The following is a 15,156-nucleotide window of genomic DNA, read 5'->3' as shown; positions in this document are numbered from 1 at the left end:
TGGAGCTCCAGTTTCCCAGCACACAGCAGAGCCATCCCTGTTCCTGCTGAGTGGAGCTGGGGCGGCTGGAGGGGTGCGTGCGTGTGTGTGTCCATGCAAGTGATGTGAGGAGCCGGGGGCATGCTGGTGTTCAGCGTCCAGACATGACAAATGTGTAGATGTCCAGGAAGCTGTGGACATGAGCAGCTGGCTGTGGAGATGCTCACCCTGTGATTTGTTGCTTTGATTCCTCAGGCCGAGACTTGGCAAGCACAACCCTCCCCGGGTACCCTCCGCACGTCCCCCCCGCCGGACAGGGCAGCTACTCAGCACCGACGCTGACAGGGATGGTGCCTGGTGAGTTTGCATTGTTGGCGTCTCCGCAGCAGGCAGCGGATGGGGTTTCGGGGGGGGGCACCTCCCTGAACAGCCCTGGTGACCTCTATGCTTCTGAGAAGTGGACCTGAATAAATCAGGCGGAGGTCTGCACTCGTGGCCTCCTTCTCTGCAGCTGGGTCTGCAGTGGGGCTGGGACCAGCCAGTGGCGGCACCCGGGAGGACATCAGAGAGAGGGGGGCTACTGGCTGTCACTCACACAGTCCCTCATTGACCACATGGGAAGTCTGAACACAGAGGGGTGCAGGACCTGGTCAAAGGTTGCTCAGCCAGTGGGGAGTGGAGGCCTTCCCCCATCCTCTCTCCTCCCATACTCCCTTCCCCACCGGATCTGTGTGACATGAACACAAGGGAGCACCCGCTGAGGTGCTCTCCATGGCCTTACTCTTAGGAATCGAGGACCATGTGCTCAGGACAGACAGGATGCTGTCTGATGGGTTTGTCACTTGATTCTAAACTGAACACCCTGTGGCCATTGAAACCTGGTCCCCTGAGGACAGCAGTGTGTCAATTTCTTTCAAGACATTTGGAAAGGAGGCCATCACGTGTCCTTCCATGGACAACACAGCATATGGTACTGGCTGTGTGTGTACTAAGGGCATGCGCACAGCGGGGATACCCTAAGTATCATTTTTTGGAAAAATGTTTTTTTAAAAATTGGGTAAATCAGGCTGAAGTGTTGTCACACAAAACAAGGGGTTCGTGTTGTTCCTTGTTTTGAGTCATTTACAGGGGCCACACCACTTATTCGGTGCTGGGGCCTCTACAGGCCACTCCCCTGCCTGCACACACTGTTGACTCTTGGGGGATGTGAAAAAGCCAGGCTGGTAATTTCACCCCTTTCCCACCTGATGGATTTCTCTTTGACACCTCAACAGTTCTGAGAAGTAGGCGGGAGGATCATTCACCCAGCTTTCTTGGTAGGGAAATTGAGCCCAGAAAGGGGTTAGGATGTGCCTAAGTCACCCAGCAAGTAAGCGCCCTGACACAGCATGAACCACCCTTAAACCCAGGCAGGAGGAACCTACTCTAGCCCTGTAGGCCCCTCCCCCGATGGACCATGGGGAGTCTGCAGGGCCAAGGGGATCTGTCCATCTGGTACCGGAGCCCCTCCTTCTAGCCCACCCTAGGGGTCCTGCCCAAGCAGCCCAAGCCTCTTCCAGCCTCTTCCCCCACCTCTGTCACCCGGGGCCGAGGACTGGCTCTTTGTGGGGTGTGGAAGAGCTTGGATGTGAGTGGAGCTGGGGCGGGAAGGGAAGCAGGGCAGATCGTAGCTCAGGTGGGCTCTCCCCACGCAGCCAGGTCCTGGCACAGACGCCAAGGAGCCCAGAATTCTAAATTCACTCCTCGCTTTCCAGGTTATTACGGAGATGTGTTTAACAAGGTAGGAGGACAGAGCATGTTTCATTTAACGGTTTGTTAGCTTGATTTATGACTTTTAAATATGAGACATATGGGAAGTGGCCTTCGTGTGTACTCTTGCCCTGGGCCTTGCCAATGCCGGAGAGGCCTGCCAAGGTCACTCCTGCAAACCTTTGCCTTTTCTGCTGCGAGGCTGGGCCTGTGCAGAGCACAGGGAACTATCAGGAGTAAGGCAAGCAGGTGGTGGGACACCCCCCCACACACACTCATTTCCCAACTATTAGCAAGTTAGGGCTGCTTCAAGAGATGGAGCCCAAGGCATAGCCATTAATGGCCACTTGAATTTATGTAACATTTTAAAGAATGCAAAGTGCTTTCCTAGGAGCCCTCTGATGTTACAAACCCTGTGAGGTGGGACAGTCTGGAATGTAGTCCCTGTTTTCCAAAGAAGCCGAGACTCAGAGCAGTCAGGGATTTCCCAAGGGTGTACAGCTTGCATCTCCAATTCGGCGCTCCTTCCTTTGTTCTGTGCTGCTCTGTGTGCTCTGAGTTTATCAGTGCCATCTTCTCAGTGATGTCAGAGGGTTGGTGGCAGCATATTGGCAGATGAAGGCTGAGGCCACCCAGCTGGCCCTGCTGCCTGCCCACTGCAAACTCCAAAGAGGCCAAGTTCAGAGAGGCATCCGAACTTTCCCAGGTTTATCCAAACAGGGCCTGCCCTCCGGCCTTCATCGTTCCTCCATCCCTAATTACCAGGCCAAAGTACAAATGGCCATGGACCTGGCAGAGCCCCCAGTGGGAACTGATGGCAGCTCTTTGCCCATTTGTGGTGGCAGCAGGAATCACAAGCTGAGCCTGACCAAACCTGCTGGCAGCAGCTGGGCAGGGGCTGCCACAGGGTTGGCCCAGCAGCGTGGTTCCCCTGAGATTCTGTCCCCAAGTAGAGGGAGGGTACACAGTGTCCTCCTGTGCATGACTCCCCTTCCCTTTCTCCCTTCTTTCCTCTCATCACATGCCCCCAGCACTTAGTCAGTGCCAGGTGCATTTTAGGGCTGGGAATCCATACTTGGTGGGCACAGTCCTTAGATCCTGTTCCTCAGTGTGTCCAAATCACTGTTATGTCTTTGGGACTGTTTCCAACATGATTTCCAAGTGTTTCTTGGATGGCTTCATGCACAGTGCTGGCTTGTATGCATGGTCTTTGCTGGAACTGCCCCCAGGGTTGGCCCACAGCAGAGATGGCCCACCTTTCAGCAGAGCAGGCCCTTGGCCTGCCATTCAGAAATCTATCATAGTCTGGCCTTAACTTGCCTTTCTGGCCTCCTCTCCTAGCCTGTTCCCCAACCCTGACCACTCACTGGTTCCCAGCACCACTCATTCTTCCCAGTCAGTGCCCCTCTTGATTCTGTGCCTCAGCTTAGACCACTTCCTTCCTTGGCCTGTTAGGATCCAGGGTCACCCTTCAGGGCTGAACACACAGATCACCTGCCCCACGAAGCCTTCTGGTGTGGTTTCCTCTGGGGATAGAGCTTTACACTTGACTTTTTTACACCACTTGGCCCAGTGTGTTTGTGGCCCAGTTAGCTATGCCATTGGGAGGTGACCTCTCCACTCTTCATGGACCCTAGCACATAGTAAGTCCTTTTGTGGGAAGAAGGGAAAATTAATATTGATCCATGTATCAGTTTCCTGTGGCTGCTATTAAAAATTACCACAAACTTAGTGCCTGAAATCAATAGAAATGTGTTCTTTCATAGTCCTGGAGCCCAGAAGTCTGAAATCAGTATCACTGGGCCAGAATCAAGGTGGTGGCAGGGTCTGGAGGTCCTGTGATTTCCTTTGCTTCAAGGGCTCAGCCCTTCCCCCTGTGCCCACCTGGCTGGCCCAGCCTGTCCTGCCCCCTCTCATCCCTGTGGGGTTCACCTCCTCAGAGGGGTCTTCCCTTTGACTCAAAATGTAGTAGTTTTCTATTGCTGCTGTAGTGAGTTACCTCAAACAAGTGACTTAAAACAAGAGAAATTTACCATCTTACAGTTCTTGAGGTCACAGCCCCAAATGGGTCTCCCAGGGCTAACGCCCAGGCGAGGGTAGGGCTCCGCTCCTTCTGGAGGCTCCGGGGAGAATCGTTTCCTTGCCTTCTCCAGGGAGTAGATGCCGCCCAGGTTCCTTGCTTCCTCGCCCCATCCCTTCACCATCATCTTCAAAGCTGGCAACACTGGGCCGAGTCTTTATTGTGATACCACCTCTCTGGTTCTCTCCTCCGCACCCCTCTTCCACTTAGAAGGATCCTTGGGATTTTATTGGACCCACCCGGATAATCCAGGATAATCTCTTTTTCTCCAGGTCAGCTAATTAGCAGCCTTGATTCCCTTTTGCCACATAACCTACCATGCTCACAGGGTCCAGAGTTAGGACGGAGACATCTGTGGGGGGCCGTTACTCTCTTATGTGGCCCCCCTTCACTCGTGATGCTGAGCCCAGTGCGAGGAATGTGTCGGCGCTTGACTCCCTCCTTGGCTGCTTCCCCTCAGGTCTGCGCGGTCAGGACTCAGGGTCGCACAGCGTGCCTGGCCCAGAGTGGCACTCAGGAGATATTAGTTGACATGAGAAGGGGGACTTCAGGCTGAAAGCAGTGCAAGCTCGCCCAGTGGTGGCACAGCGCGGCAGGGACGCTGGGCAGCTGCGTGGTGAGGCAGGGAGGCTGCGTGGTTAGTAGCGTGGACTCTGACTGGCTCTGAATCGCCAGCCTGCCTCGCACTAGCTGTGTGACTTGGGGCAAGTTATATAACTTCTCTGTGCCCTCGTTTCCTCCTCATCTATAAAATGGGGTGATGATAATAATGAGTGAGCATGAAATGATGTAATATATGTAAAAAGCCTCAGAACTTCGCCTGGCACACACTAAATGCCATGTGAGTGTTCATTATAATGCTTCAGCCACTGCTGCTGATTGTTTATACAGGGGGCTGAGCTGGGTGGGGTGGGGAGAAGAGAAGTCTGGCTGGCATGCAGAAAGACAGCCTGGCTGAGCTGGCATGAAATCCAGAGCTGGCCAGCGGAGCTCGTGCCCCATGGATCAATGGGAGCAGCAATTAGAGAATCCAGTCACAATTAAGAGTGTTTCCAGGCAGGAGTGGGGCAGACCCTGAATGCTGCAGGTCTGGAGAAAACTGAGAGGCACCTGGGGTTGTTCAGTTGAGAAAGGTCTCAGAGGAGAGGGACCTTAAGGTAGGCTGTGACATGTATATCTTTGTCCATCTGAGCCCCAGGGCAGGAGTGGGTTCACTTGGACAGGGGCATGGCCCCCCAGCCCAGTCTGGGTAAATGGGATTGGCCGGAAGGGGAGCTGATTGAGTAGGAGCCCTGTGGCCAGCACAGTTAGGTTTTGGACTTGTCAACTTTTGGAGGCCAAGCAGACATCCAGGCGAGGTCCCTCTGCAGACAGGTGGCAAAGCAGGTCAAGAGTACAGGGGTAGGATCTGGCCCAGAGAGAGAGAGCTGTGGAATTGCCCAAGATAAGTGACAGGTACCATGGAAGGCGTGTGGCTTCACTACTGCTTAACTGTGTGACTGTGCACAAGTTCCAAGACCTCTCTGAGCCTGCCTTGCCTGCAGTTACTGAGGCCCTAGCCGTGTGAGGCAGGAAGGGTACTGAGGTCTGGAGGGAGGATTTGTGGGTTTCTTTTGTCTACCTTAAGCCCCTTCTGACTTGGAGCGTGCAGGCTTGGGGGCTGGGGGACTCAGCACCAGGTGGGGAGGTGAAAGCCTGGATTGTGGCTGAGCACAGCCAGGAACTCACTGTGTCACCTGACTTGCCATTCCCACTCTCTAGGCCTCCTTCGGCAAATGGACCAGGGGTAAAATATACTGAGAGGCACCTGGGGTTGGCACCTGCACAGTTCCGTAGGCATGGTCAGGACCAGTGAATGGGAGTCACAGGGACACCTTTTTCAGCCCTGTATAAAGCCCCTTCCTCATAATTAGAGCTGAAGGTAAGGGAATGGGCAGGCCTGGGAGAGCCAGCAGAAGCCAGTGAGATGAGAGACCAGAGCGTCAGGTGGGAGATTGGATCACTGCTCCCCAAGAGCCTTCCTAGCCCAAGCATAGGCTCTGGGAGTGTTTGTTCGGGGGATTAATGGCCTTTGTTATTAGAGATGGAAAGCACGCTGGCTCACCAAAGCTCCTGGCGGTCCGTGGCCTGGGTACTTTCAAAGCTCCTGTGCACCGTTCATAGTACTAGGTCGCCCACCTGTTGATCGTTTCTGACTCTTTGCTGCCCTCTGGTGGCCTCTAGCCGCTCTGCCATACTAGGAACAAGGAATTCACCCCAGGGCTAGGATGAAATAAATGGCAGGTGGCTATTCATTTGTTCATTCATTCATTCTTCAAACATTTCCTAAGACACAGGGTGCTAGTTCTGAGCTAGGTGTGGTGTGGCAGACACAGTCCCTGCCCTCAGGGAACTCACAGTCTAGTTGGGGAAACATATACTTTGCATGCTGTTGAAGAACTAAAATCTAGGTATGTACTGAGGAAATGTAGGGGAGGGGGCTGCTGAGTCTGCTGGGGCAGTGGGTACAGTGGGGAAAATCAAGGAAGACTTCCAAGAGGAGGCCATTTGAGCTGGGCCTTGAAGGATGAGTTTGCCAGTCTGAGAAGTTGGAGGATCATTGTTGGGTGAAGGACTAGAGTGTGAGAAGACCCTAGGACCAGAGAGCACTGGCATGAGGCAGGATCTGGGTGTGACTGAGGCCTTGGGGTACTGATAGGGATGAGTAGGAAGGGCAGGCTGGGCCTCCTTCAGCACCAAAGCCTCAACCGCTGGAAACCTCCGGGGCCTGCGGTGGTGCAAACAGCAGCCTTGACAGGTGGCAGGCTCTGTCCAGGCAGATCTGGATGTGGGTGAGAGGCGAGGCTGCTGTGCCGTCCCAGGATGGAACACAAGGGTCTGGAGTGGTCTAATCCAGATGGACTATGTAACCAGCTCTGGGGAGCCCTGTGTTGAAGTGTCTGGGACTGGAGAGAATCTGACACCCAGTGGGGGATTGATGAGATCTTTGCTGCACTCAGGAAGAAAACAATTGCAAAAGCAAAGACTTAGAGGTGGAAAGCGTGCTGGAAGCATGAAGTTTCCCCTGGAGTTTAGGAGATCTGGGTTCTGATTCCAGCTGTATTACCATGGGACACGGTCTTGGGGCTTCCTGCTTGCTCTTAAAACAGGAGGCAGGGCTCTGGGAGATTGGATTAGATGCTTCATAGGGGGCTTTCTGGTCCTGCCATTCAAGGGCTTGTAAGTCTGTGACTTCCCTGCCTGCAGGTGTCACCTCCTAGCTGGACTGGCGGGCTTCCTGTACCCTGCCACCTCTGTTCTAAGTGGGCAGCAAATGTTTTCAAGTTCACTTCAAGTCTGGGCTGTGATGAGATATGGCAATGGCCCTGGGCTAGCATGTGTAATTTGGTAATAACCTCTCGGGGTAGAGCTGAAGAAAGGGGGTCTCTGGATGTACTATTCCTCCATACCCATTGCCATGCCTCCATATGGAAGGTCCCTGCTGTGGCAGACAGGGACTGGCCGTCAGGGGCCCCACACCTAGGATGGCTCTTACAGACTGGAATCTAGAACCTTAGGGCAAGAGAGGTAGCAAAGAACACCATGGTTTGTTCCACCATCTCTGCAGTGTCGCTTTGGGGAGCACGGCGGTGGAGGGAGGGCATCGCAGGTTTGGACTTTCTCACACACGTCAGGCCCCCATGGCAAGGGCAGGTGTGGAGCAGAGTCCAGCCGGGAAGAGCGCTCTGCCTGCGGCCAGGAGCTCGCTGGCTGCCTGAGGTGCCCAGCTCTGGGGAGTGGGGAGCGGGGGCCGAGGACACCTTCACCTCCTCCAGGCTGCTCTGTGTCCAGCGCACTTGCTTTCCCCAGTCTCCGCTCCTGCTGATGGCAGTTGGCGGGCCCAGTCATGAGTACGGGATGCCACATGTCTAGGCTCCTGACTTCCAGTTTCTTCTGGAAGTGTCTCTGCAAGTGGTGTTTCTTTAAATAAAACCCCCAAACTGGACTGTGGTGCCTTTTTAAGACATCAGGGAGAATACAGTCAGGATCTGCTTTAGAAGAAACAAGTATTTGGAGGGCATCTGAGCATCGGGTGCAGTGAAGTGGGGGTGGGTCGGCTTGGGGTAGAGAGGAGCGTGCAGGCGCAGAGTGTGGGTGTCCTGAGGAGAAGGGGTGACCTTGCTGGGCGGTGGGCCTCATCCTCCTAAGTCCCGATGACCAAGTCAGTTCCCAGGAGCTAACCCTTCAGGGCAGCCGCGGGGGAGCGGCCCTCAGCGCCTGGCCGTGCAGCTCCCCCCGGGATTCTGAGGCACTCTCTGCATTGCTTCCTAGTACCACTTCTTGCCAGAAGGCCTTCCAAGATTGCTGGGTGGCAGTTCCATCTGGTTATATGATTGAGTCTTGGTTAGGGGCCCTGGGAAGAGCCAGCGCCCTGCAGGGCCCAGGGCTCAGACTAGCCCCTTAGCCACTGGAGAGCAGGCACCTGCCCATGTGTGGCTCAAGACCCGACTCACCCCTCCAGTCATCTTTTACTTTTTATGCCATTATCTGTGGCTAATATCACATCCCTGATGTCACATTATCTGTGGCTAATGTCTTCATCCCTATCGGACTTGAGCTCCTGAAGGAGGGGTTGGCATCCCAGCCAGGACTTCCACAGGACAGAGAATAGGGATCCTGAGTGCTGGAGAGGCCCTGGGCTAAGGACCTAAGAGTTTTTCAGGAATTTACAACAGCCTGGGGCCTGATTACCTCTGAAATTCAAAAGAAAGCTGGAAAGCTTCCTTAGCATTAATAAATGTTAAATTAAATGCCTACAAATTGTAACATTATGTTAACTTCGTTGACTATTAAATTTAGCGCTCATAAACATTTCATTATATTTAAAAACAATCTTCAGGTTAGATTTTCTCCCTTTGTAAGAATTCCCTAGTCTGTGTCTTGATTGCTGAGAAATCATAGCCCATAAATTAACTAAATTCCCTGTGGCCAAATAATTTCAAAAGCAAAATTATAAAAATAAGCCTTTCATGTTTTTAGAGGGAAAGGTATTATGTGGTGCATTTAACGTGTGATGTGCTATAAGGTGGGGTGGAGAGGAGCCTCTAAGGGAAGATGCTGGGGGTCTGGAAAGGAGGCACTTGGGAGAGACCCTGATTTCCTGATGAAATGTATTGAACATAAAAAATAATGGTGGGGTCTTGAGATGATCAGGTTGCAGTAACCATCCGTCCATCCATTCATTCATCCAGCCAGTCGTTCATTCATGTACCCCTCCAGCCATTATTCCTTCTTTTCTTTCCTCCTTTTTCTCTCCAATTCTTCTCCCTTCCTTGCTTCCATCTACATGTGCCAGGCATAAGCCTAGGGATGCAAAGGTGAAAAACTATGGAAAGGTGACTATGGAAAACTCTCAGTCTATAGTGCAGGCGACCAGTCAGTAAGGGCCTAGGGGGGACGGATGTGGTAATAGGTAAGCTCAGGGACTCTGGGAGCACAGAGAAGGGGGTCCAGCCTAGACTGGGGGTGTCAGGCATAGAAGGCTCCAGAATTTCTCTGTAGGAAAGTTGGGACAGGAAAGGGCATGTCTGAAGCTGCTTTTGCAGAGAGTTTTGCTAAAAATGAGTAACACTGTATACATCAAAGAATGGGGCAAATTAGGGGCATAGCTACATGTCCTAAGTCACCCATGGTGCTGCCCTGGGCCAGGGAAGGAATGTAGGAGGAGATGAGCCTCTGGCTTCAGGGAGCAGCATATGTTAGCCCGGGGTGGGGGGGAGTGAGGAGGGAGAAAAGGAGGGATTCCGGCAGGCAGAGGGAGTGAACACAAAGGTTCTGAGACCTGCTTTCCTTCTGTACATACTGGATTCCTTCCAAAAACCAGATTGAATCTACTGGGGTTGTCTGTTTTTCTTCCCTCTGATTTGCTGGAATCTGCAGCCCTCATCTCCAAGACCTTATCAGCTGTCAGCCCTCAGCTGGACCCTCCCCCACCTCTAAGCCTGTGGGCCACTCACCTGGGACACTTCTCTCCAGAGAACTTCTGGTGGTGCCCGGAGCCTTCGGGGGCCGGAGAAAGCTTTCCAATGAAGCTAAACCACCTCTGCCCATGAGCTAATTCCACCAACAGGCCTCCCCCAACCTGCCCGGGGCTTTGTAGTCTATACAGGGAGCTGCATCACGTATTCCCAAGTGCAGTGTGAAAGCTCCTTGTGAGTGTTTGCCCATTTCAGAAGCATGCCAGCTGAGTTCAGAGAGGTGCCATGCCTCACCAGGGGACACAGCCAATCAGGCACAGTTCACCCAGCCCCTGGTGCCCACAAGAGTGGGAGGGAATTGTCTCTGGGTTCAGGGGCAGGTCTTGTTTTCCTTGGGGCTCCCTAAGGGCTGCTGATGGCCCTCCTGACCCAGAGACCTTTTATGGCCCAGGAGAAGCCCTTCCCAGCTGGGACACCAGGGAACCACACTTCAGATTCTAGTATATTCCCTCTACTCCCCATCTTCACCTGTCCGTGTTTGACCTGTCCTGCCAGGCCCAAGTCAAATGCTGTGTCTTGCAGGGCGCCTACCCTACCCACAGGGGCCTCATCTCTCCTTAAGCGTACCCCAGGGCACTGCCCACGGCCAGCCTCTGTCAGCGCTGCGGCGACCAAGGCCCCATCAGCCCCTCGCCTGCCAGCCCCGCACACAGCAGGCCCTGGATGCACGTAGGTGGAGTTTATCTGAACGTGAACATGCCCATCCCATCTTGTCCAGTGCAGAGCCCAGGGCGCAGAGCCCGACTGCAACAAACAGGCTTCGCTCGGCTTCCACACCCGCTCGCTCCTCCAGTATTTGCTCCGGCCCCCTCTGGAAGGCGCTGAGACAATGGCCCTTGTTACCCTGTGTTTGAGTTATCTATTTTTTTTTCACTTTTCCCTCCTTCCCCTCTCGGGGGACCTGCCTCTCGCCCTCATCCCTCATGTTTTCCCTTTCACTTGACTGTCACTCTCATTGTCCTCCCGGGGCCAGGAACGCAGGGTGACAGGCAAGGGGAGCCCAACCGGGCTGGGGAGGCTGGAAATATAGTCATTAATGGGACCCGCGAAGCCCAGATGTCCTCCCTGAATGCGGGTAATTTGTTTTTAATGAAAAACCACGCGGTGACCCTGAACAAATGAATTTTCTTTATAAGGAGTCTATGTGCAATGGCACAAATAAAGGACCCGAGTCAGGGAGACTTAGATCCAGGGCGGAAGGGAGAGAGAAAGAAAGAGGGAAGGAGAGGAAAGGAGAGCAAGAGAGATAAAAGAGGGCGGAAAGGAAATTTTAAAATGACAACTGTGTTGTCATGTCCTTTTGTCTAAAGAGTGATTTCAAGTCGCAAGTGCCTTGGGCGTTGTCCTGCCAGAGCAGGATCGCGACAGTGGTGGCCATTCTAAGGTCTTGTCGCAACAATGCGAAGAATAGGAACCACCGTCTGGACAGATCTTTCCGATGTACAAGCCTCTTTTGTGCGTGATCTCCGAGGATCCCCACTGCAGCGTTGGGGCATGGCTATTAGCCCCATTTCACAGAAATGAAAACTGAGGCTTAGGAAAAGTGATTTGCTGAAGGTCACACAGCTGGAGAGTGGCCGAGTCCAGCTGACAAGGGAAGGACTTTGCCATTTTGGAGTCTGACTCTCAGAAACACTGTGCTAAAATCTAGAAATTGCTTTCTCCGTGTGACAGAGGAGATGGGGCAGCACAAGCAGCTCTGAGGCCACGGGAGGCATCTGCCCTGTACCGAGGAGTCTGGAATTGAAGCAAATCCCCGCGGCCCCTAGAACTTTCTTCCATTTGGGCTTTGTGAACGTGCAGACTTTCTGGGAACATTTTGGGTGGAAAATTCCTGGAAAGAGGACTCCCCAAAAAGGAGTCAGAGACACTTGGAGAAATGGCTGCAAGGGAATTGAAACTGGGCTCCAGACATCTGCCCCCCTCGCACCCAGGACATTTGTGGGGAATGTAGAGCAGGTAACTGGGGACCACAGAAAAGGCATTGATTCAGCGGAGGTCCAGGCTGAGGGCCCTCCCCTTGGCTTTGGGGGAACCTGCCGGAAGGAGGAAAACCGAAGGCCTAAATTGGGTGCGTGTGTGTGGTGTGCGGAGGGGTCTGTACTAACACGCACTTCGCCGGGGGCTGGAGATGGCCCTTGTCCATTCCACAGCCACTCCTTCCGTCATGGATGGACAGGGCTGGACACCACCGTAGTTTAGAACTCAGCTCGGAGTGTGCAGATGAGGTCAAGGAGAGGACTTGTTCAAGGTCACATGGCATGTCTGCCCTGTTGTCCCCAATGGGCTAGTGGGAAATATCACACACACACACACACCCCAACACACACACAAACACACTTGGAAAGGAAGCATTTTGTCTCCCGACCTCATGCAGGCCTAGTGTCCCTGGGGTGGTCCCTGGGTGACCTGGCTTCTAGATCTACTCAAAGCAGGACTCACACCCCACCTACCCCAACTTTGTCCTGTTCTTCCTGAGCGCACATCTTTCCCCCAGGCTCTGGGACCTGGCCGGGGGAAACCGTCTCCCGGGACGCAGGCATTGTCCACCCCAGTGCCTGCCAGAGGTGCTGTCCAGGATCTGCAGGCCATGCCAAGGCCCCAGTTCCTCTGCTCTCGGCTTTCTTCCCAGAGCCAGGCAGCTAGACAAAAAGGAATGATTGTTTTCTTTCCCTGGGTTCAGTTTCCCTCTGGAAGTTGTGACCCAATTAGAAAATCAGACAAATAGAAAAATCTGGCCGCGACCTGGCTGAGGTTATACAGTGTCGGCTGGCGTTTAGGTCCCTGCTTCCCACACCTGTCTGAGCCCGGCTGGCTCCGGTTTCCTCCGCCACCTGGAACAGACCTTCCCTGGTGTTGTGCTTCCCCATCATTGATGGTTTACTCCCCACTGGCTTCCAAAACTGTGTGAGACAGCTTCTTGACCTTTCAGTAACATCAGCCTGAACTTGAAATCCCTGTCATCATTGGGGAGAAAAAGGGACATCTGTAATATTTTAAACAAAAATAAAATTTAAAAAAAAAAAAATAGGAAACCTGCCGAAGGGTCACATGGAGAAGTCCAGGGGTGACCTGCTGGCCCCATCCACAAGTTGAATGGTTTTGAACAGGTTCTCACCATGGAGCCCAGGCTCTGAGACAGCCCTCTCCTCCTCCTTCCTTACTTCACTCATTCATTCATTCAGTCAGTCAGTCAGTCAGTCATCAGACAATCCCTGAGCTCCTCCGGAGTGCCTGGAGCCACCCACGCTTCACTGCTAGGAGCAGGGAGCTCACATTCTTGGAAATAGTTTCTACCTGGATACATTCTGGAACATGCTTCCAAAAACATACTTTTAATAAAAAAGGAGATCATTAGAAAAACTGGGACGAATTGTGATTTTGACAGTGGACAATTACAGACTCCAGAGGGGGTTGCCAGGTGGCAAATAAACTTCTCTGTTAGGTCTTAGATTAATTACACCACCAGTGAGCTGACTGGGTGGTGTCTCTCCTAACTGTCCTCATTTGTGGGATAAATTCTGATCTTTCTTTTTCCCTCCCTCCCTCCCTCCCTCCCTCCCTCCCTCCCTCCCTCCCTCCCTCCCTCCCTCCCTCCTTTCCTTCCTTCCTTCCTTCCTTCCTTCCTTCCTTCCTTCCTTCCTTCCTTCCTTCCTTCCTTCCTTCCTTCCTTCCTTCCTTCCTTCCTTTTCTCTCTTCCTCTCCAATGCTCTCCTCCTCCCTCCCTTATTCACATCTCTCTTCCCTCCTCTCTTCCTCCTTCCTTCACTCACTCGTTCATTCAGTCAGTCAGTCAGTCAGTCATCAAACAATCCCTGAACTCCTCCTGAGTGCTGAGCCCAGTTTAGAGCAGACACAGAAATAATTGAATTTCTCAAGACCCACGAGTATCTATGAGGAGAATCACCCATGTTACCTGCTCAGAATGGAAAGAAACCAGTTTGAATGCGGTAGTTTTGTGGGATTGCTAGGCCCAGGGACCAGACAGGGACTCCTGGGGGATAACAGAGGGTGAGGTTTGTGGGATGCAGGAGCTGAGGGCTCGACTACTGACAGGAAGGGATGCTCTGGCCCATGGCCAGCTCACCCTGGGTCTCCCTGGGAGGGCTCCAAGAGAAGCCTGGCCCCTGCATAACTCTGTCCCTGAAACGGGTGCCAGGTCCATGTGTACAAACAGGGGGCTCAGTTTTTAGGAGCGGGGAGGAGCAGGGAGCTGCCCTGAATGGCTGCCCGCTTTGGAAATTTCTATGCATTTGTAATAACAAAATTACCATAATTTGCTCGTTAACGCAGCTAGATCAGTCAAGCATTGTTCCATCGCGGGTGGGGAGGCCACTGTGCCTCTCTCTGTACTCTCTACACACCCCAGCCAGCCTGCCAGCCCGTTAGAGCGCTGGAAATTAGCATGCAAATGGTCCTAATTCGGTGGGCGAGCTGTCAGGCAGCGCCTCTCTGGCCTTGTCTCTGTGAAGGCCCTGACAGCCCAGCTCCAGCACCAGCCCACCCTCCTCGCTTCAGCCAGGAGGGGCTCCGAGGGGCACCTCTAGACTGACAGCTTGGCGGCCTCCCTCCCTCCGTCAGCGCCATCAGGCCTGGCGGCAGCCTCCCTGGGGAGCAGGCAGGGCCTGCCACCATGCTGGCCAGGCTGAGGCAGGCAGGCAGGTGGACTGGTGGGGGAGAGTAGCCGGGGCTCAGGCCCACCAGCTTCAGCTAGATTGGGGCAGTGGGGCAGGGAGCGTGGAAGTGTGGCCTCTGACGCAGAGCCCTGTTGGGGCACATGGATCCTTGTGGCTGGTGGGTTCTGAGAGAGTCCCCGTGGGAACTCTGGGGCACCTTCTCCCACCAGCACATCCATAAGGAGCAAGTTCAAGTCCTGCCTTGCCCTCCCTTCTTTGTATTCCAGGGCTGGCCTTAACCTATCCCTGCCTTTCTTCCCCCCTGCCTGGCACATCGCTGCCAAATCTATGCCCGGAATTCCTCTGGCTGTAAGGAGAATTGGGGGAGGGGGAGGAGGGGTGTGGTGTAGGCTGGACACCTTGGACCAGGCCTCAGTACCTTTGGGTCTCAGTCCTGCCTCCAGGTTTACTTGCCTTCGGGGGAAGTCATCTCCCCACTCTGGACTTCAGTCTCTGAATTTTTATGGTGAAACCATCTTTATGGTCTTCCTCCCAGAGCTATTCAGGATAAGAGGGAGGAAGAGGCCCTCGTAGCTGACAATCCAGGGAGAACTTCTATATGCCAGGCCCTGTGCTGACTCTCATTTTCCAAGCTGCTCGCTCTTCACAGTAACCCCATGAAGCCAGTGCTGATGTTATCCCATTTCACAGAGGA

The 15,156-nt window shown here is 53.6% G+C and overlaps 1 protein-coding gene across 2 annotated transcripts in view; it reads left to right on the top strand.

The window, feature by feature from the left end:
- Positions 1–15,156, top strand: part of PAX5 (paired box 5) — a 144,567-nt gene that overhangs the window by 113,616 nt on the left and 15,795 nt on the right. For both annotated transcript variants that reach the window (XM_087823209.1, XM_087823210.1), the window contains one exon: positions 235–336. In XM_087823209.1, coding sequence (XP_087679335.1) covers positions 235–336 — 102 coding nt within the window. The remainder of the gene's footprint in view (positions 1–234; positions 337–15,156) is intronic.

The sequence above is a fragment of the Miniopterus natalensis genome, chromosome 12 (assembly GCF_054644295.1).
Source record: "Miniopterus natalensis isolate mMinNat1 chromosome 12, mMinNat1.hap1, whole genome shotgun sequence".
Lineage (NCBI taxonomy): Eukaryota > Metazoa > Chordata > Mammalia > Chiroptera > Miniopteridae > Miniopterus > Miniopterus natalensis.
The sequence above is the reverse complement of the archived record's forward strand: the minus strand, read 5'-3'. Positions and strand labels throughout refer to the sequence as shown.